The sequence below is a fragment of the Saccoglossus kowalevskii genome, chromosome 7 (genome assembly GCF_978046115.1).
Source record: "Saccoglossus kowalevskii chromosome 7, keSacKowa6.1, whole genome shotgun sequence".
Lineage (NCBI taxonomy): Eukaryota > Metazoa > Hemichordata > Enteropneusta > Harrimaniidae > Saccoglossus > Saccoglossus kowalevskii.
The window spans coordinates 33477141-33500893 of NC_140647.1; the positions used below are offsets into that span (position 1 = coordinate 33477141).

A 23753-nucleotide genomic window follows, 5' to 3' on the forward strand; every position below is an offset into this window, starting at 1 on the left:
CACCTGAATGTACCTAATTCAACAGTGATCCACTCTTTTCTGACATTGACTGCTGTTCACCTGAATGTACCTAATTCAACAGTGATGCACTCTTTTCTAACATTGACTGCTGTTCACCTGAATGTACCTAATTCAACAGTGATCCACTCTTTTCTAACATTGATTGCTGTTCACCTGAATGTACCAAATTCTATAATGATTCACTCTTTTCTAACATTGATTGCTGTTCACCTGAATGTACCTAATTCCAACAGTGATCCACTCTTTTCTAACATTGATTGCTGTTCACCTGAATGTACCTAATTCAACAGTGATCCACTCTTTTCTAACATTGATTGCTGTTCACCTGAATGTACCTAATTCAACAGTGATCCACTCTTTTCTAACATTGATTGCTGTTCACCTGAATGTACCTAATTCAACAGTGATCCACTCTTTTCTAACATTGATTGCTGTTCACCTGAATGTACCTAATTCAACAGTGATCCACTCTTTTCTAACATTGATTGCTGTTCACCTGAATGTACCTAATTCAACAGTGATCCACCCTTTTCTAACATTGACTGCTGTTCACCTGAATGTACCTAATTCAACAATGATCCACTCTTTTCTAACATTGACTGCTGTTCACCTGAATGAATCTAATTCAACAGTGATCCACTCTTTTCTAACATTGATTACTGTTCACCTGAATGTACCTAATTCAACAGTGATCCACTCTTTTCTAACATTGATTGATGTTCACCTGAATGTACCTAATCCAACAATGATCCATTTTTTTCTAACATTGATTACTGATCACCTGAATGTACATAATCCAAGTGATCCACTCTTTTCTAATATTGAATACTGTTCAGCTGAATGTACCTAATTCAACAGTGATCCACTCTTTTCTAACATTGACTGCTGTTCACCTGAATGTACCTAATTGAACAGTGATCCACTCTTTTCTAATATTGATTGCTGTTCACCTGAATGTACCAAATTCAACAGTGATCCACACTTTTCTAACATTGACTGCTGTTCACCTGAATGTACCTAATTCAACAGTGATGCACTCTTTTCTAACATTGACTGCTGTTCACCTGAATGTACCTAATTCAACAGTGATCCACTCTTTTCTAACATTGATTGCTGTTCACCTAATTGTACCTAAATCAACAGTGATCCACTCTTTTCTAACATTGATTGCTGTTCACCTGAATGTACCTAATTCAACAGTGATCCACTTTTATAATATTGATTGCTGTTCACCTGAATGTACCTAATTCAACAGTGATCCACTCTTTTCTAACATTGATTGCTGTTCACCTGAATGTACCTAATTCAACAGTGATCCACCCTTTTCTAACATCGACTGCTGTTCACCTGAATGTACCTAATTCAACAATGATCCACTCTTTTCTAACATTGATTGCTGTTCAACTGAATGTACCTAATTCAACAGTGATCCACTCTTTTCTAACATTGATTGCTGTTCACCTGAATGTACCTAATTCAACAGTGATCCACCCTTTTCTAACATTGATTGCTGTTCATCTGAATGTACCTAATTCAACAATGATCCACTCTTTTCTAACATTGACTGCTGTTCACCTGAATGAATCTAATTCAACAGTGATCCACTCTTTTCTAACATTGATTACTGTTCACCTGGATGTACCTAATTCAACAATGATCCACTCTTTTCTAACATTGACTGCTGTTCACCTGAATGTACCTAATTCAACAGTGATCCACTCTTTTCTAACATTGATTACTGTTCACCTGAATGTATCTATTTGAACAATGATCCACTCTTTTCTAACATTGACTGCTGTTCACCTGAATGTACCTAATTCAACAGTGATCCACTCTTTTCTAACATTGATTACTGTTCACCTGAATGTACCTAATTCAACAGTGATGCACTCTTTTCTAACATAGACTGCTGTTCACCTGAATGTACCTAATTCAACAGTGATGCACTCTTTTCTAACATTGACTGCTGTTCACCTGAATGTGCCTAATTCAACAGTGATCCACTCTTTTCTAACATTGATTGCTGTTCACCTGAATGAACCTAATTCAACAGTGATCCACTCTTTTCTAACATTGACTGCTGTTCACCTTAATGTATCTAATTCAACAGTGATGCACTCTTTTCTAACATTGACTGCTGTTCACCTGAATGTAAATAATTCAACAGTGATCCACTCTTTACTAACATTGACTGCTGTTCACCTGAATGTACCTAATTCAACAGTGATCCACTCTTTTCTAATATTGACTGCTGTTCACCTGAATGTACCTAATTCAACAGTGATCAACTCTTTTCTAACATTGAATACTTTTCACCTGAATGTACCTAATTCAACAGTGATGCACTCTTTTCTAACATTGACTGCTGTTCACCTGAACGTACCTAATTCAACAGTGATCCACTCTTTTCTAACATTGATTGCTGTTCACCTGAATGTACCTAATTCAACAGTGATGCACTCTTTTCTAACATTGACTGCTGTTCACCTGAATGTACCTAATTCAACAGTAATCCACTCTTTTCTAACATTGATTGCTGTTCACCTGAGTGTACCTAATTCAACAGTGATCCACTTTTTTCTAACGTTGATTACTTTTCACCTGAATGTACCTAATTCAACAGTGATCCACTCTTTTCTAACATTGATTGATGTTCACCTGAATGTACCTAATCCAACAATGATCCATTTTTTTCTAACACTGATTACTGATAACCTGAATGTACATAATCCAAGTGATCCACTCTTTTCTAATATTGAATACTGTTCAGCTGAATGTACCTAATTCCAACAGTGATCCACTCTTTTCTAACATTGACTGCTGTTCACCTGAATGTACCTAATTGAACAGTGATCCACTCTTTTCTAATATTGATTGCTGTTCACCTGAATGTACCTAATTCAACAGTGATCCACTCTTTTCTGACATTGACTGCTGTTCACCTGAATGTACCTAATTCAACAGTGATGCACTCTTTTCTAACATTGACTGCTGTTCACCTGAATGTACCTAATTCAACAGTGATCCACTCTTTTCTAACATTGATTGCTGTTCAGCTGAATGTACCTAATTCAACAGTGATCCACTCTTTTCTAACATTGACTGCTGTTCACCTAATTGTACCTAAATCAACAGTGATCCACTCTTTTCTAACATTGATTGCTGTTCACCTGAATGTACCTAATTCAACAGTGATTCACTCTTTTCTAACATTGATTGCTGTTCACCTGAATGTACCTAATTCAACAGTGATCCACTCTTTTCTAACATTGATTGCTGTTCACCTGAATGTACCTAATTCAACAGTGATCCACTCTTTTCTAACATTGATTGCTGTTCACCTGAATGTACCTAATTCAACAGTGATCCACTCTTTTCTAACATTGATTGCTGTTCACCTGAATGTACCTAATTCAACAGTGATCCACCCTTTTCTAACATTGACTGCTGTTCACCTGAATGTACCTAATTCAACAATGATCCACTCTTTTCTAACATTGACTGCTGTTCACCTGAATGAATCTAATTCAACAGTGATCCACTCTTTTCTAACATTGATTACTGTTCACCTGAATGTACCTAATTCAACAGTGATCCACTCTTTTCTAACATTGATTGATGTTCACCTGAATGTACCTAATCCAACAATGATCCATTTTTTTCTAACACTGATTACTGATAACCTGAATGTACATAATCCAAGTGATCCACTCTTTTCTAATATTGAATACTGTTCAGCTGAATGTACCTAATTCCAACAGTGATCCACTCTTTTCTAACATTGACTGCTGTTCACCTGAATGTACCTAATTGAACAGTGATCCACTCTTTTCTAATATTGATTGCTGTTCACCTGAATGTACCTAATTCAACAGTGATCCACTCTTTTCTGACATTGACTGCTGTTCACCTGAATGTACCTAATTCAACAGTGATGCACTCTTTTCTAACATTGACTGCTGTTCACCTGAATGTACCTAATTCAACAGTGATCCACTCTTTTCTAACATTGATTGCTGTTCAGCTGAATGTACCTAATTCAACAGTGATCCACTCTTTTCTAACATTGACTGCTGTTCACCTAATTGTACCTAAATCAACAGTGATCCACTCTTTTCTAACATTGATTGCTGTTCACCTGAATGTACCTAATTCAACAGTGATTCACTCTTTTCTAACATTGATTGCTGTTCACCTGAATGTACCTAATTCAACAGTGATCCACTCTTTTCTAACATTGATTGCTGTTCACCTGAATGTACCTAATTCAACAGTGATCCACTCTTTTCTAACATTGATTGCTGTTCACCTGAATGTACCTAATTCAACAGTGATCCACTCTTTTCTAACATTGATTGCTGTTCACCTGAATGTACCTAATTCAACAGTGATCCACCCTTTTCTAACATTGACTGCTGTTCACCTGAATGTACCTAATTCAACAATGATCCACTCTTTTCTAACATTGACTGCTGTTCACCTGAATGAATCTAATTCAACAGTGATCCACTCTTTTCTAACATTGATTACTGTTCACCTGAATGTACCTAATTCAACAGTGATCCACTCTTTTCTAACATTGATTGATGTTCACCTGAATGTACCTAATCCAACAATGATCCATTTTTTTCTAACATTGATTACTGATCACCTGAATGTACATAATCCAAGTGATCCACTCTTTTCTAATATTGAATACTGTTCAGCTGAATGTACCTAATTCAACAGTGATCCACTCTTTTCTAACATTGACTGCTGTTCACCTGAATGTACCTAATTGAACAGTGATCCACTCTTTTCTAATATTGATTGCTGTTCACCTGAATGTACCAAATTCAACAGTGATCCACACTTTTCTAACATTGACTGCTGTTCACCTGAATGTACCTAATTCAACAGTGATGCACTCTTTTCTAACATTGACTGCTGTTCACCTGAATGTACCTAATTCAACAGTGATCCACTCTTTTCTAACATTGATTGCTGTTCACCTAATTGTACCTAAATCAACAGTGATCCACTCTTTTCTAACATTGATTGCTGTTCACCTGAATGTACCTAATTCAACAGTGATCCACTTTTATAATATTGATTGCTGTTCACCTGAATGTACCTAATTCAACAGTGATCCACTCTTTTCTAACATTGATTGCTGTTCACCTGAATGTACCTAATTCAACAGTGATCCACCCTTTTCTAACATCGACTGCTGTTCACCTGAATGTACCTAATTCAACAATGATCCACTCTTTTCTAACATTGACTGCTGTTCACCTGAATGTACCTAATTCAACAGTGATCCACTCTTTTCTAATATTGATTGCTGTTCACCTGAATGTACCTAATTCAACAGTGATCCACTCTTTTCTAACATTGATTGCTGTTCACCTGAATGTACCTAATTCAACAGTGATCCACCCTTTTCTAACATCGACTGCTGTTCACCTGAATGTACCTAATTCAACAATGATCCACTCTTTTCTAACTTTGACTGCTGTTCACCTGAATGTACCTAATTCAACAGTAATCCACTCTTTTCTAACATTGACTGCTGTTCACCTGAATGTACCTAATTCAACAGTGATCCACTTTTTTCTAACATTGACTGCTGTTCACCTGAATGTACCTAATTCAACAGTGATGCACTCTTTTCTAACATTGATTACTTTTCACCTGAATGTACCTAATTCAACAGTGATGCACTCTTTTCTAACATTGATTGCTGTTCACCTGAATGTACCTAATTCAACAGTGATCCACTCTTTTCTAACATTGACTGCTGTTCACCTGAATGTACCTAATTCAACAGTGATCCACTCTTTTCTAACATTGACTGCTGTTCACCTGAATGTACCTAATTCAACAGTGATCCACTCTTTTCTAACATTGATTACTGTTCAGCTGAATGTACCTAATCCAGCAATGGTGCAGCCTTTTCAAACTTTAGGTTCCCCAATCAACATTGTTCATGTCATGTACTCAATAATGATGACTGTTTTCCTGAAGTTATCTGGATCCCTGAACAGTATCCACATACATCTTAACACTTTGCAACTGAATTTATTTAAATGCATATAAAACATATACAACAATATTGTTCCTTTACTTCAAGATCAAGTATAAGGATTGCGTGAAAATTGCATGAATAATTACAAGCGAACGAATCAACAAATCAGTGTTGAGCAACTACTTTTAATTTGAGAATATATATGAAACTATAAAAGTTCAAGTAATAACATGCAAATAAAGCAATAACAATGATTATCTTATATATATATATAATATTTTGCAGAAAAAAATAGCAATATAAAATTATAATTCATCGGGGGAAAATGGTAGAAAATAAACACAGATAAAAACATTGGGAAGAAAGATTGCATGCAACAGTTGCAAATGATACATTAATACTATGCAGAACAAGCCTATATAGACAGGTTTGACATTTCATAAAGTATATATCAAAATGAAATTATAAATCTACTGTGTAACATTCTGGCAATGAATTGTCCGTTGTGAAAATAGTGCATATTCAGATGAGTAGATGATGTTTAATGTAAATTGTTGATTATACCACTTAAGACTTAAGTCCACTTAACAGAACCCAAATAGTTATATGATAATCTCTGTAATTCGGTAATTGTGTGGGCACTGTTAATAAATTCGTGTTTTGAGAAAAAAAATTCTCATTTTCCAATAAAGCTGGCAAGATGACTGGATTTTCAAGTTTATAGTGAGGTAGGTTGGTTTGACTGGCACCACTTTGATCACCACGTTAACATTTGTTGTTTGACTGATACTACTTTTCATTTCCATATGCCATTGTCAAATTACATGACGAGAATGATTTATATGAATATATCACCTATATGCAGTGTGAAAAACGAAATGCAACATTGCAAGTTTTAATATGAGCAACAGCATATGAATTAGACATTTAATGAGTTAACAACTTTGTGAAAACAGTCAAGCTAAGAGCACAATCAGATCAGTATGACATTCATATTAGAAATTCAGTCATGCTGCTTTTAATATTGAAACTTAATTGAACTGGAAAAAATAATTACCGAAATATCATTGATTGGCCAACGAATCTATAAATATAAATATAAATAACTTCCAGTCTGTTACTGACGAATCACAGAAAAGGCCTCAATCACTTCCCACACGTCAGAGGTACAAAATTCAAATAATGACAGAAAAAGTTTATTAAAATAAATATATACAAAGCAAGTAAAATAATCTATTAATCAATTTTAGCCAACATTAGTTTGAATTTACAATTACAATTTGCTACAGGATTTGTTCAAAACAATTCACATTAAAAACAGTTGTTATTTCATAAAATATGCACAATTATGCAATCAAGAAAAAATCCTTTCTAATTTCAACACTTATTTCTAAAAATTATCATCAAAATACTCTGCAAAAATACATTGTTAAAAGTGACTCCAATCTGATATGTGTTAAAGCAGAATTCAGGATTATCAATGTACACATAGGTAATTAATGATTGCCATTTTAAAATTAAACTAATATTTTGTAAACATCATGGAAGCTAAGGTTACCATCCCTGAAAAGTGCCCTCCAATATGATTGGTAAGGGAAATACAAAGTTAAAACATTAAGAAAAAATATATGTTTTTTTTTATTCTTTCTGACAATAATTTACATCATCCACTGCAGTGATGGAAAATGTTTATTGTGTGGAAAATATGCGCCAATCAACAGTGTCATTCATCATCACATGACCCAAACCCACCAATTAGAGACTTTCTTTGTGGATAAATTGCTAATGTTAACAAATCATAGCAACTGTTCCATGCACTAATTCATCAAACTTTTTCTGGATCTCTTCTGTCCTTAAAATAATACCGTGAATTATCATAATTTTGAGGTTCCACATAATTTTCTGTGTCCCTGTAATTCCTTCGATCATCATACTGCCGAGAATCCTTGTATGTTTCATTATTTCCATAATTTTGATTATTTGTATAATCCTGTTGTGGCTTTTGATAATAAGAATCTTCATAAAAGCCTGAATGTCTATGATTTCGAACATCAACACTTTCCTTGTATTGTCTTGCATTCCGATAGCTAACCTGGTCATCATAGTTCCCAGAATCCCGGTATCTTCTCTGGTCCACATAGTTACCATGTTCACTGTAATGTGAGTCTGTATCACAATGTTCTGCCCTCACAATGGGCGTTGTTCGTCCATGTGATCTATAATGGGAACTCTTTTCTTGATATTCAGGCATAACACTAGGCGTTGTACGTCCATGTGAACTATAATGGGAACTCCTTTCCTGGTGTTCTGCCATACCACTGGGCAATGTTTGTCCATGTGAACTATAATGGGAACTCTTTTCTTGATATTCAGGCATAACACTGGGCATTGTACGTTCATGGGAACTCTTTTCCTGGTGTTCTGCCATAACACTGGGGATTGTACGTCCATGTGAACTATAATGGGAACTCCTTTCTTGATATTCAGGCATAACACTGGGCGTTGTACGTCCATGTGAACTAAAATGGGAACTCCTTTCCTGGTGTTCTGCCATAACACTGGGCATTGTTCGTCCATGTGAACTATAATGCGAACTCCCTTCCTGGTGTTCTGCCATAACAGTAGGCGTTGTTCGTCCAAGCGAACCATAATGGGAACCACTCTCCTGATGTCCCGTCATCACAGTGGGCGTAGTTCGTCCATGTGAACTATGAGTAGCATACTGTCTTTGAGTGGTTGGCACAGGATTTTCATGCCTTTGGTTGTTACCAGTTTGATCTAACTGTCTCTGTGGATGGAGTTTTGCTGGCCTGCCTAGACTGCCATATGTATAGGCATTTGATCTCGGCTGAGTAGAGTAGTAATCAGAATATCTTAGTTCAGGTCTTGTATGATCCAGATAATCATGCGTGCGAGGTGCAGGATTAGGTGAGTCTCTTCCGCCGGACTGCCTGAAAGTGTACACAAATATGGCTGAATCAACTGTTATATAATGCGACTGTAATGAGATGCAGGTAGATGTCTGACCTCTAACTGCATTCATCCAATTATCAAGCATTACATGAATTGCAATCAGGTCATATGTGATCAGAAACCAATCAAAATTCATGTTACAGACCACTCCGTAGGATCTGTTTTAGTAAAGTGCTCTCTGATTGGTTAACAAAATCCCATAGAGAGCTCCTTAAAGGTAGAAGCCTACTCATAATTTTTGAGAAAGTTAGTCATTAACCACATGACAACGTTCATTGGTTTATTATATAAAATTATGAATCTATTGTCCCACCACACCATGAAATAACACTGCTATAGTATTGTGTGTTACAGTTATGTATTATACAAAACTTTTAAAAATCAATATTTGTGAGGAAATTCCATAGAACACAGAAAAGAAAAACAAAAACAGCATTAGAATACTGACAAAATAGGCACTATCCACTAAAATACAATCATCATTTTCCCCAAAATTAGGCTGGTGATCCCCAACATTTGTTAAGTTAATATCCATATGTTGCCCAAGATTACAATTTATTGCAATATGAATTAAATGTTGGGGTATATGCATTTATGAGAAAGCTTCTACTTTAAATGTGATTTACATAGATAATTGATGAAAGATGATGTCATGTGTAAAGCATAATAAAGTCTCTACCTATGTCTATTTCACAATCAGGTTGATGTCTTGTGATGTTAAAAATGCGTTAATTCCATAATGTCATCTGTTAGTGTGTTAGTGAACAAATTGTCATGTCACCCATAATAGTGTGTTTTTAACTGTTAAAGGCAGAGTGGCACAGGACGCTCAATATTGTAGGCACAATAAACTTTACAAGGCCATGCCCCAAAAACTACTAGTTCAGCAAAATTGTTGTAAGACTTCCAAATGAATATTGCTGGTGATATTTTACTCAAATTTGTAGTTGCTGGCGCTGTTTTTGGATACAAGATCCAAGTGTGCATTGTCAAGTGTAGTGAAAATACAAACAAAGAAAAATAAACATTGAAGAAGTGATTGATATCAAACGAGTTCTCAGATATGTACTTTTCTCATTATCAATAACACTGAAATTTATAAAGTCTGCAATACAACCATTTGTAAATACTGAAGTTGATATTCTATGCCATGTAGTAAAGTGTATATGGCAGAAAATACAATGTACCATGCAGCAATCATAATTAAACACAGAATATATGGATGTCATGATTATATATAACATCTATATAAGACAATTGGAGCTGAAACATTGTAATGCTACCAGGGCAGTGAATGAATTGTGTAGAATTTCTGATCCTGTACGTCACAAGCGCCCTCTAGTGGTTTAAATTTCGCTAATTTACCATTTCAGGCATATTCAGTGGGTTTCATATTCATGGTTTTATCATTTAGATAATGTGTTCTATGCTAAATTTTACATATTCACTGGGTTTTAATTTAGCGCATTTTCCAGTCATTGAAATAAGCAAAATTAAAACGCAGTGAATAATTAACCCCTTTACAGTATATCATTTCTTTTAAAAAGTTTACCTATAAGTTATAAATGACATCACTAATCATAGTATAATGAGACCAGGACTTAAAGATGTAACTGTACTACAACAGCTATGAGCTATGTGAACATGTCACTACATATTTATGTTATCAAGCATTTATTAATGATACTAGTCTAGAATCAGACAAATAGAATATGATTTAACCTTTTCATCACCAGATTTTCTCCCTCAAATTGTTCTGCAATTTTTTCTCATGTTCTTCAATATTTCTGGAAATGAATCCTAATTTGATTTAATTTTCAGTTTTAACTCAATAAACAAGTCTATTTTGTGGTTAAAAGAGGTGAACTGGTGATGAAAAGGTTGAGAACAGCAAGAACACCAAGATTAGTAATAATTGATTAATAATGAAATAAGTTACCATGGAAACAGCTCACCTTAATTTTGCATACTCTGTTGACTTGGGAACTGGCGAGTTACGAGATTCAGCAAACTTTTGTTCCCTTTGTGTTAAATACTGAGTTATATTAGCATCAGTTGCACTGCTATGATTGGAGTAGTCAGAATACCCGCCCTGTTGTTTGAATAGAAAGCATGGAGGAATGGGTTTATTGCCATGCAAGTTATAAAGAAGCCTAAAGAAGGACATTTAAATAAATGATTTAATGTTGCATGAATTACTGTTTATATGTCCTGCATTGCAAGCGTTCCTGAAAAGTAACTTGTTACCGTACTATCACACTCCTCATTTAAATAATTCGCCCACTGAGCTATGGATCAGAACCAACCAAAATGAGTTTTGTTACTGTATGTCATGGAATGACCATTTACCAGTAATTCTTGGCAGCAGCAAATTTAAAATAAATTTGTAAAAGTGTTGCACACAGATGCTAAACATAAATACAGGTAAAACAAGATGACAAACAAGACAAAAAGACGACTAACGGGACGACACTTACATCACTATCACTTACTCGCTGTTCATTTTTCTTATATTTATGTTCTTCATCCTCATACTCGTCGTGTCTTGGATGATGTCGTTGCTGATGTTGTTGCCGTAGTTGCAACATTCTTTGTGACTTATTAATAGCCTCTCTGTTCAGCGCTTGATGATTTACTTGTTCATCTTCTTGTTGTCTCTTCAAAGCCTCTTGTTCTCGTAATTTTTTGTGTTGTTCTTGTATTCTGGCGGACAAGAAAGGGGCATCAAAATTTACTGCTCCCCATTCAGTGAACTTAGTCTATTTAGATAACCCTCACCTTTTGTTTATGATACTGAAGGGGACAAATTTTTATGAATTTTGAAAATCAGTGAAAATCTTCAAAATTTTCTAGCAGCCTTCAATTTTGTGGTCAATCACTATGCATTATAATTTTTTCACAGTTGTTTAACCTTAAACCTAACTACAAAAAGTCAAAAAAATTATTTATTAATGTCTTATCACAGACTATGTTTTGAAATGTAATGTTATTGTAGTGACATGGTGCATGTAATAAAACTAAGACTGGGAATAAATAGTGTTCTGTCTACATATATATACAGCTGGGAAAGAAACATTAAACACTCAGTTCACTCAGAGAGATTTCCTAACATCTCTGTTTATCTTGTTTTCTGATAAATATTTTTGAATTCATCGAATTTGATTTTCCATGTCTAACAGGCACATAAAGATTCTAATAAGTTTATAAATTTAGTCTTTTATTGCATATTCTAATGCCTTGATAGTCATCCAGGTTTTAAATTAATTAACCAAACATTTCTTTCAGATTTAGGGCATAAAACATGTTATTAAACTGAGTAAAGTAACCAGATGACATAACTGTGTTACCTGACAAGAACTTGTACATGTAGTTCAAACACATCAGAATATGCAAATGAGTTCTTTGCAATGCTGCTTTGTGCAGTGATGATAAGTAATGCATATCTAAATGGAGCAAGGCATTCTAAAATAGAGTGAGAAAATCTAAACTAGAGCTAGGCATTCATATACACGTTGACATGTAACATTTATGTTGTAGCACCACCGTAAATTTAATGAGTGTTCTTTTAACCATGTGACCAGTTTACACTGGTGTAAAATGGTGGATTTTACCTAAATTCTAAACAAAAGTTTGTGTGAACACACACAGTGACATAAACAGTAGCACAAACACCCTCTACCAGGAATTCGTGACTACTTCATAGCAACAACATGACGATGAGTGATAAATGTATCGCTCTGGTCAGTGGCGCGAGTAGTTCCGGAAATAATTGTATAATAATGAAGTCCTGCTACTGATTTCTATTTGGCAAGAGGAAAGTATTTTGAGATTGATACACGGAACCAAGTAAATAGCTAAGTTTATTGCAAAAACAGACAAGGAATTGGGGTTAGATAGAACCCATAGAGGGCATGCTACACAGGTATGATATAGAATTACGCCAGCGTTTTTTTATGTTGTGTGACTGCAAATAAATATGCCATTGTATGGCTCTACAATGGTGTATTTCTAATCTGTGTGAACAAGGTATAAAATACAGCAAGGTATTCTAAAATACAGCAAGGACAGTTAAACTACAGCAGTTTTAATTTTTATGTATGTATTTTAGTGTACAAAGGACTGTTGATATACTGGCAGACTGACAGAACTTATATGGGTGTAAAACGAACACAGTTTTCACTATTACCTTTGATGTTCCTCCTTTGCTGCCAACCTGGCTTTATATCGTTCAATCTCATCTTCTTTCTGTTTCTGTAATAAATCTGACTGCCTACCTCCCTCACCCATACCTCGTCTCTTTTGACCAAACCTGGCAGACACAGAAACAAAGACTTTAGATTTCAGATTAAATTACATTAATGCACTGACAGCCATTAATAACATTTAGTGACATCACATCTCAGTAAAATGTTCACAAAATGTTGTTATTTTCCCTGCAATGTATCTCTTGTAGAACAGCTCACAGTAAATATTGAAGCCATCATGGTTTGGAAATCTGCTACTCTTTGCGATAAGGATTGCTGGATTATTCATTGATAAATGTGCACTAAGGATAATAATAGCACATTGGACAGACAGATATTATTGTCCTCATCTCAGTGTTGTCCCCAGGTCTATTCGAACACACCATGCTCAAACTTTTAGGGAAACAACAGAATTTATTAAAGGCTATTCGAAAAAATTTTCTTATTACATAAAATCAGTTAAACTTTTATGCAAATGAATTGTAATGCTATGCATAATTCTTGGGAAGAATACTGTCATTCAATTTGATTTTCAAGTATAGTGTTTTAAGGCAGAAGGAATACTGTTGAGTGTACTAGTAGTCGGTTGAGAGTTGAACACACACATCTCACTGATATGAAGTGAACCCATCAATAACTGTACCAATACTAACTTAGATCAAAGAAAGCTTAGAAAGAACTCCCGTGTGCTGAGAGTTTTATAGACACATTAAAAATTAATTCAAAATTACTTATACTTGAGATATTGATGGAATAGCTGAAAACTAATTATGCAAATAAGGTAACTAATATGAACAGATTTAAGTGTAAAACTAATAAGGTCTGCACAATGTACCAAGTTTCATTGAAATGTGATTAGAACCAAAAAAATATTAATTATTATACTAATTAGAGAGTTAATATGAACAGATTTTAACCCAAAATTAATCAGACTGTCTATTGTCCTAGAGCATTTATTTACCAAGTTTTATTCAAATGTGATGATCAATACTTGAGATATCAGTATTAATTAATTATGTTAATTAGATGATTAAGAAGCATAAATATTTACCAAAAACTAATATGGTGCATAGTCTTAGGTACATTGAAATGTGATGGGTACTCTTTAAAAGTTTCATTGAAATCCAATGAGTGGTTTTTAGACATAGAACAGCAAAAAATTAACTAGTTATGCAAATTAGGTAATTAATAGGCACAATTATTTATCCCAAAATTAATCAGGTCTTTGCATAGTCCTAGAATATCTATGTCGCAAGTCTCATTGAAATGTGATGATTAGTACTTGAGATATCAGGTGAAAAGCTGAAAATTAACTAATTATGCTAATAAAGTGATTAATATGCACAAATATTTACCCAAAAACTAATTAGGTCTCTGCACAGTCCTCAAGTAACTATGTACCAAGTTTCATTGAAACGTGATCATTACTACTCGAAATATCAAAAGCTGAAAATTAATTAATTATGCAAATTAGGTAATTAATATGTACTGATATTACCCTAAAAACTATCAGGTATGTGCAGTGTCCCAAGTTTTATTGAAATGTTATGATTAGTACTTGAGATATCAGTGGAAAAGCCAAAAATTGATTAATCATTATGTAAATTAGGTAATTAATAATATTAACAGATTTTTACCCAAAACTAATCAAATCTGCGCATTAGTTCAGAGCATCCATGTGCCAAGTTTCATTGAAATCCAATGAGTGGTACCGTAAAATTCGTAATAGAAGCCGCACTTTTATTAGAAGCCGCACCCCGACTTTGCTACAATGTATCAAGTCAAAAATTACAACAATTGAAACTTGCAAAACCCTGTAATAGAAGCCGCATTGGCTTTTTGAGACTTGTCAATTATTGTGTGCAGTGCTTCCCGTGTCCACATGTGTTCACCGTCCTGGGGCTGCCCCAGTTCCTGTGTATACAAGAAATGAGTGTATGTATTGTGTATGCAATGTCTGTTTTCTTTGGGTGATAGACGCCTGATTGAATAAGTGTGAAATGGACACGCGACAGACACATAGACGACGTAAATAAAGTTTTCAAATTGTTACCATGAGTACAAGTGCTAATTGTGAGAGCTTCATGATTGGTGGAAATGTCAATATAATCCCAGAAATGTTGGAGAAATTTTCATTCTGAGTATAGTTCCCGCACTGCTCAAGTTATTTTCTGTTCGCTTTCACGCAACATTCTCATCTCGCCTGTCTCTACGTTGATCGTATTCCGTATAGATATTTTATTTAATCATGCCTAAACAACGACGTGCTGCATATGACACTGCTTTCAAATTGAAAGTTGTGGCTATGTCTATGGAGACGAAAAACAACAGAAAAACGGCCGAACATTTCGGTATCAACGAAAAGCAAGTACGTCAATGGATCCGATCGAAGGAGCAACTGTACATGGGTAAACGCAGTGCTAAGCGATTAGACGGTGGAGGACGTAAAGTGAGAAGTACCACGCTGGACGACAACCTCATGCAGTGGTTTGATGGACATCGGAAAAATGGAAATGCCATCTCTGGTCGACAACTACAGATGCAAGCAAGACGAATCGCCACCGAAACCACATTCAAGGCATCTGACGGCTGGCTTCACTCGTTCAAGAAACGTCACACACTTTCAACTCGCGTGCGCACTTCCATTGGTCAAAAATTACCACCCGATTACGAGGAAAAAATCGCCCAGTTTCATCGATTCGTTATCCAATTGCGTCAACAGCATAACTACCCACTCAGTGATGTATATAACATGGACGAGACACCGTTACGGTTCGATATGCCTGGAAACAGAACTCTCGAGCATGAAGGCATCAAGACCGTCCACATCAAGACAACGAATTCAGAAAAAAGAGGTTTCACCGCTGTGTTGACAGTTACCGCTGACGGCCAAAAGATCCGCCCTTTGATTATTTTCAAAGGTAAACGGCGACTGGACGACCTCACACGCAGAGAGATAACGGTAGAAGTTCAAGAAAAGGGATACATCAATGAATCTCGTAAGTATTTTTTTTTATTTTGTTCGTGCATGAAGCTAAAAAAAGTTGTCTTGGGCCCGGTTCTCCTGATCATGTCCTGATACACTACACTGTACCGTCCGTGTATCATTGCGTGTACATTTGGGTTTGTAAATGTGATCAATAAGATTCAAGATGACTGCCGCTCTGTGTTTCCACATAAAATATTTTTCTTTTTTTCTTTTATAAATCTGTTTTCCATGGTTCCCAGTCAATATTATGCATGATCGGATCGAGTCACGTCATGTCAAAAGCCACGGCGTGCCATTCAAGATGGCTGCCACCTTGTAAACGTTGTGATTACGTTTTTCTTTTGTTTTTCGCATCATTATTTGCTATCTAGTTTAATCATCATTCCACGGAGTTAGCGGAATTTTTTTTTAATTTCCATGTTTTGCCTGTAGTTAATTATTTTTTATTCTTCACTTCAGTTTGTTTACCGTGGATTAGAAATACATTTCCGAGACGGAACGATGACTCTCGGCGGCTGCTTATATGGGACTCGTGTAGCGTACACCTCACGCCCGCTGTCAAAGAGGAATTGTATTCTCGAAACGTGGACATTGCAGTGATTCCGGGAGGATTGACATCACTTCTTCAACCGCTAGATGTGGGCGTAAATAAGCCACTCAAAGACTATATGCACGCCGAGTGGGATGAGTGGATGAAGACCGGCGAAGCACTGTTCACACCGGCTGGTAAAAGAAAGGCCCCTGCTAAGAAGACGGTACTTGAGTGGGTCGTCTCGTCGTGGAACAAAGTTCCGCCCCAAACTGTCATCAATTCATTCAAGAAGACTGGCATATCTAATGCACTTGATGGCAGTGAGGACAACTTGGTGTACGAAGATCTCGAGGCAGACGACGAGGCAATCGGAGAAGAGATCGCCGAGATATTTTATAGCGACAATGAAGACGATGACGAGTTCTTTGGATTTTAGCCAAATCTCCGTGGTTCTCCACATACAAACCAAACGGCCCTTTTCAGGGCCACCACATCCTCCAAAAAGAGTTATACCGCTATCATGTGTGTGTGTGTGTTTGTACATGTATGTTATATAGTATTTATTGAATGGTTTGTATCTTGAGTAAATATTTATTGAATATCACTGAAAATTGCCCTTGATTTAAACATTTGTAGCTCCATGATTTAAAGTAAAAACTTCATACATTGTTGCAGTTTGGAATTTGCGTGCATCTCATTAGCATATCATTAACTAATCTGCATATTTCGTGTGCAGGCACTTTAAGATTTTAGACAATGCTTCAATAGAAGCCGCACCCGGACTTCACCACTTTTCCTGGGGAGGGCAGCCATTTTCTTTTTAATAGAAGCCGCGGCTTCTATTACGAATTTTACGGTACTTCAAAAATCAGTGGAACAGTCATAGAACAGCTTAAAATCAGTTAATTATCATGCAAATTAGGTAATTAATATTCATAGATTTTTACCCAAAACTAATCAAATCTGCGCACTAGTTCAGAGCATCCATGTGCCAAATTTCATCAAAATCCAATGAGTGGTTCTTGAGATATCAGTGGAACAGTCTTGGAACAGCTAAAAATCAGCTAATTATCATGCAAATTAGGTAATTAATATTCATAGATTTTTACCAAAACCTAATCAACTCTGCGCATTATCCCAGAGCATCTATGTACCAAGTTTCACCAAAATTTGATTAGTGGTTCTTGAGATAACGGTGGAACAAAAAAAGTGACATACATACTAATACATACATACATACATACATACATACATACATACATACATACATACAGACATACAGACATACAGACATACAGACAGGGTAACTGCAAAGACTCCCTTTTGTGCTTCGCACACGGGAGTCAAAAATCAGATATCAGTTTTTGGACTTTAATAACTCAACTGTCAATGTCCGAAACCATTGTACTTACTTGAACATATGGCCAAGTCCTTTAAACAGGCCACTTTTCTTCTTTTGTCTGTGTGACTGTTTATTTTTGGGGAGAGCGAGTTGGTTACCAGTAATGGGGTCAGTAACATGTGTCAGGGAGTCAATAGATGATCTTGTTGATCCAGATCTACTTCTTGATTCTGCTTCACTTCCTTCTTCCACTAAGGACATTAAAAACAGCATACAGTAAAAGTCTATGTGAACAGTAAACACAACTGGAAAACATTCAAAACTCTAAACTGGAAAACAGTTTGAACTGACCTCTGAACTGAAAAAAGAGGCCAACTACGTAGCAGAATCTGTCTAGCAATCAGGCCTTTCATTTCAAGTCATAAATGTGGTTTAAGAAGAAATTAAGTTAAACTCTTTTTATGACTATAGATTACACTGCTGGTTACCTTGGATCCACTCTGCTGGTAACCTTGGTAACACTGCTTATAACTTTCATTACACTCTGCTTGTAATGTTGGTTAAACTTCCTGGTAATTTTTTGTTATACACTCATTTTGTAACCTTAGTAACACATACCTGCATCCAGTGTTTGCATCTCTTCATCATCAAATTCATCATCGACATCATCATCATACGACCGATCAACCGCAGCTCGAAAACTCTCATTACAACCTCTGCCCCTAACAACCTTTTGTCTTGGTCTTGGATACAAATTAGTTTCATCTTTAGTCACCTCAGCAACCATTGTTTGTAGACTTTCCAGGGAACTGGATTTCTTCATTCCCAGTGATGGACCAATATCACTGTCGTCACCAGGTGATCCTAGAAGCAACAAGTGAGTTTTTTCAATAAAGTAATTTACACAAGCACAGAAAGGTGTGCGCAGAGTGCAAGACACAAAATTGAGTTATAATATTGAAAATTATTGCTGTTATAAAACAATACCCTGTAAGTACCAGGATGTGTGTGTAACCTTCATCTAAGATTCAACATAAGATTCTTTCAAACTAAAAGTTAAAATAGTTTTTTTGAACTCCTGTGAGGTAAGTGTTCAGTCACACTATGTACTGAGGCTTGTTTCCTTTTTGAAAACAGTCTATGCACAGAAGCCATTATCCAGCAACAGGGTTAGCTGAGCAGGTTTCAATCCAATACAGAATGCAAACAGTGCGAGTTATTAATTACAGTGGAGGTAACAAATTCCAGCAAGCAAACCTTTGAGTGCAGGCAAGGTTACACAAAAAATCCTGTGCGTGTAAAAACAACCCAAACCATGCAATGTCAGGCGACACGGAACGTCACCCAACCCAAAAGTGAGAAGTACAACCACGCAATAAGATTATTGCAATAATATTATGTATTCTATTCTGAGAAAGCAATTTATTCAATAAGATTAAAAGGAAAGGTTCTGAGCTTAATGTATATGGATTACCAGTAAAACAGTTTAAATTGATTTCATTCGAGTGAGAGATGCGTTGTACATGATTCTTTAGTTAAACAGACAGTAAATGTCTGGTAATGAGGCGGGAGTCATGGCAACAAATGCAGATGGAACAATTCCAAATGAAGACAGGGAAACAGGAAGACTGGGGTAGAATCATGGAATACCTGTATTGGACTGTGTGGAATCACAGCTGTCTAATTCTGGAAAAGAAAATGGTACAAAAATATAACAACAAAAGTAAATGAGGAAAAGGTATAAACAAATTTGAATATAATATATTTCCTGTCTTCTCCATCAATAACTCAAGACAAGAGCATATTTTGCAACATCTACAATTTAATACACATAATATTCAATAAAAGAAATTAATTACAAATCTATCTCCAGATATGAACATTTTTGATTAGCCAGACATTAATTTCCAGTTCCAATTTTATTTTCATTTCCCATTGTTGGATGGCACATTGCAAATCAATCTATTATCAGTAGACTAGACAAAAATTGATGTTTTCGATATGTCATAGATGTAATGATTTTAATTTACCATTGTCAACAGGTCTGGATATTTCTTTCTTTTTTTAACACAGGAAAATGTGAGAGCAACCAACATTTGGAAATTTGTTTTCAATATTCACCATATAAATAATGAAGATCCATGTTTAGTGAGTAAAGATTATACTTTCAGAAATGCAATGGACCTAACAGATATAATTACCCATTGCCAACAGGTCTGGCTATAATATGGTATTTTGTGGGACAACCAACATAATTATGTTGTTCAAATAAAATTGTGTGTAATATTGATTGCAATATTAACAAAGAATGGGAACAGGACTAATAAAAAAAGATCTAAAACATGCCAGCTGGTGACAGGGGAATTATTTACTCTAAATTAATTCTTAGTGACTGATATTTTTAATAATCTTACTAGAAAAGTAAATTGACATACATATTTTGTGCTATGTGCTGTCAAAAAAAAAGAGTTCCATTTTAATATAATTTTCAGCTCATAACAATAAGAATACTGTCAATACATGAATGGTGTATGCAAATATTGCTGACAACATTTGAGGGTGAAGGCCCAATATGACACATCTGATTTAATTCATTGCCTGTTACGAAAGCCAGACAAATAAATACTGTAAATCATTTAATTTCCGCTGCTTTGTATTTGGCCGATATAATCAAGGGTATTCGTGCAGATGAACACCGATCGTAATGAAATGTGCACTGCTACAAAAGTTCGCACTTGTCTGACTCATAGAATGTTTGTCTCTTGGGCAAACAAAGCAGATTAAATTATTGCCATGGAAACAAGGTTATTTTTATACAAGGCAACAAGATGAGTTCCATTAAAGACATCATTTTGGTGGGAAAACTTTCAGACTAAGCACAAAAGAGATGTTTTCAGTGATTGAAGAGGTCTACCAATAAGTAGTTGCTAAGGCAACCAGACAATGTGGATGCAATACGAATATGATACACTGTCAGAAAAATGTGTTTCCTAAATTATTTGTAAACTGATTTAGTAATACAATGGAAACTTATTTCCCTTGCCCTAAAATGAGGTATGTCTGACAGTAATAGCAGTAGGTGCTGTAACTATTCTACCTCCACCCCCATTCCTTCTCCCAGTCATAATTCCTAAGAACCACATGAAATGAAATGTGAAAAGCAAATTTTAAACATTGCAATGCCACAAAAATAGTTTTGTTGTTGCTGAATTTCACACAAAGTTTTTGACGTCAATATAATGCTTTGACCTTTGTTTGTTTTGTTTTTACATTTGATTACACCCAGGGATCTCACAGTGAATGTCCTATTGGTGTAGTCACTGTGATTAGATATAGACAATTACACCCATGCAGTAGATGTAGTCAGACATTCAGTTGTAAGGCCATTACATCTGTACAGTCAGTGTATAGTCACTGATATTAGTATCAAGGCAATTACAAGCATACACTATTGATACAGTCTGTTCAGTTGTGGGGTAATTACACCTATATAATCAGTGTACAGTCACCAACATTAGTATTTGGGTGGTTAAACCCCAATTGCCACTGATATTAGTATTAGGGCAATTACACCCGCACATTCACTGTACAGTCATTATAACAATGATTTGTAAGTAGCAATTTCCTGGCTTTCATGTAGTATGCTGTGGTCTTGATAGGAAGTTTTTACTGAATAGTACTTCACTGCTAGCTAAGCATTCGTATCAAGGAGAGTTTTCAAATGTCATATTGCCATATAATATATAAAATAATGCCCTATTATTATATATTTGCTATATTCACATAAATATGTGAAAGCTATCAGAGCAGTATTATGCACTTTCAGAAGAACCCCAATATTCAGGAGACAAGGAATAATATGGAAACATTACTCAACATAAAATAAATGAAAATGCATCATTAGATGAAAGTGAAATTATCAACTGTTAATCAAGAAACACAAACTACTAATTAACAACAAAATTATAACACTTTGAAGCCTGTTATTGGAGATAAAGACATATCTGACACAAATACTGTACTATTTCATGGCTCTAAAAACAGCAATTTCAGTTCATGGCAGAGTGGATATTACAAACAATAAAACATAATAGTGGTTTGTGACAGTAACATTGTCACATGACCTCTAGCAGAAAAAAACACTAATAATTCTATTGAAATGGACGAGTGAATTGCAACACAGTGACTGGCGACAGCTGACATATTCATCGTCACATAATAATCACAAACAAGCCACGACTGAGCAAAGTACATTAGAAAAACACACTTGTTGTTTTCACGGACAACATTTTATATCACTATGAAATATGAAGATAGTATTACATACCAACCCTCAGATACTGATTCCACATTACGCTAACCGCTGATACAACAAACTCAAATCAATACTCTACCCAAATAAATATGTATAATAAGTACGCCATATGGCGGTGACCCACATGGAGTATTGAATATTAGCTCCAGTGAAAGGCAAGGTTTAAACACAAATCCTATTCATAGTTGTAGTGTCCTTACGGTGGTGATACCAATACTAATATAGAATGATATTGTTGATAGTGCATGGAGTCGGTTTTCACAATACAATTGTGTGCATTTAGTAGCAGCTTTCAACCAATTATTTAACAGAATAAACCATTAAGCTTAGTGACCTATGTAAATTAAATGAGGTCACTGAATAAAAGTCAGAATTTTTACGCATTTTTGTCAGATGGAGCTACACTATCCCATCCACCTTGTCCCAGACAGACTTCACACATAACACATCACTCTACCGCAAAATAAATTATCCCAACCACCCTACCTTACCCTACCCTACCCTATACTACGATACACTAGTCCAGTCAGGCTTCACATCACCCTTCCCTTCACTACAATACTGTAACCCACCCACCCTCCCCTTCCCTTTACTACAATACTGTAACCCATCCACCCTTCCTTTCCCTTCACTACAATACTGTAACCCACCCACCCTCCCCTTCCCTTCACTACAATACTGTATCCCATCCACTCTACCCTACCCTAACCTATACTATGACACACTAGTCCAGTCAGGCTTCACATCGCCCTTCCCTTCACTACAATACTGTAACCCACCCACCCTACCCTTCCCTTCACTACAATACTGTAACCCATCCACCCTTCCTTTCCCTTCACTACAATACTGTAACCCACCCACCCTCCCCTTCACTACAATACTGTATCCCATCCACTCTACCCTACCCTAACCTATACTACGATACACTAGTCCAGTTAGGCTTCACATCACCCTTCCCTTCACTACAATACTGTTTCCCATCCACTCTACCCTACCCTAACCTATACTACGATACACAAGTCCAGTCAGGCTTCACATCACCCTTCCCTTCACTACAATACTGTATCCCATCCACCCTACCCTACCCTACCCTACCCTACCCTACCCTACCCTACCCTATACTACATTACACTAGTCCAGTCAGGCTTCACATCACCCTTCCTTTCACTACAATACTGTATCCCATCCACCCTACCCTACCCTACCCTACCCTACCCTATACTATACTACGATACACTAGTCCAGTCAGGCTTCACATCACCCTTCCCTTCACTACAATACTGTAACCCATCCACCTTTCCTTTCCCTTCACTACAATACTGTAACCCAT

At 35.9% G+C, this 23753-nt stretch overlaps 1 protein-coding gene and 2 long non-coding RNA genes across 8 annotated transcripts in view; all 3 read right to left on the minus strand.

The window, feature by feature from the left end:
• Positions 1-2766: 2766 nt before the first annotated feature.
• On the minus strand, positions 2767-3133 carry LOC146740946 (uncharacterized). The gene is made up of 2 exons (XR_014930022.1): positions 3088-3133; positions 2767-2801 (listed from the first exon to the last, which is right to left on the minus strand). It is a non-coding gene; the product is annotated as an uncharacterized LOC146740946 (long non-coding RNA).
• Positions 3134-3734: 601 nt separating this feature from the next.
• On the minus strand, positions 3735-4101 carry LOC146740947 (uncharacterized). The gene is made up of 2 exons (XR_014930023.1): positions 4056-4101; positions 3735-3769 (listed from the first exon to the last, which is right to left on the minus strand). It is a non-coding gene; the product is annotated as an uncharacterized LOC146740947 (long non-coding RNA).
• Positions 4102-6061: 1960 nt separating this feature from the next.
• Positions 6062-23753, minus strand: part of LOC100371218 (partitioning defective 3 homolog) — an 87157-nt gene continuing 69465 nt past the window's right edge. For 4 of the 6 annotated variants that reach the window (XM_085501485.1, XM_085501481.1, XM_085501483.1 and 1 more), the window contains exons 17-23: positions 19759-19794; positions 18727-18972; positions 18179-18359; positions 13188-13310; positions 11479-11704; positions 10957-11093; positions 6062-8979 (exon numbers count right to left, since the gene is read on the minus strand). In XM_085501485.1, coding sequence (XP_085357611.1) covers positions 7854-8979; positions 10957-11093; positions 11479-11704; positions 13188-13310; positions 18179-18359; positions 18727-18972; positions 19759-19794 — 2075 coding nt within the window. In that variant the 3' untranslated portion in view covers positions 6062-7853. The remainder of the gene's footprint in view (positions 8980-10956; positions 11094-11478; positions 11705-13187; positions 13311-18178; positions 18360-18726; positions 18973-19758; positions 19795-23753) is intronic. The other 2 variants (XM_085501482.1, XM_085501484.1) reach the window with 2 other exon arrangements.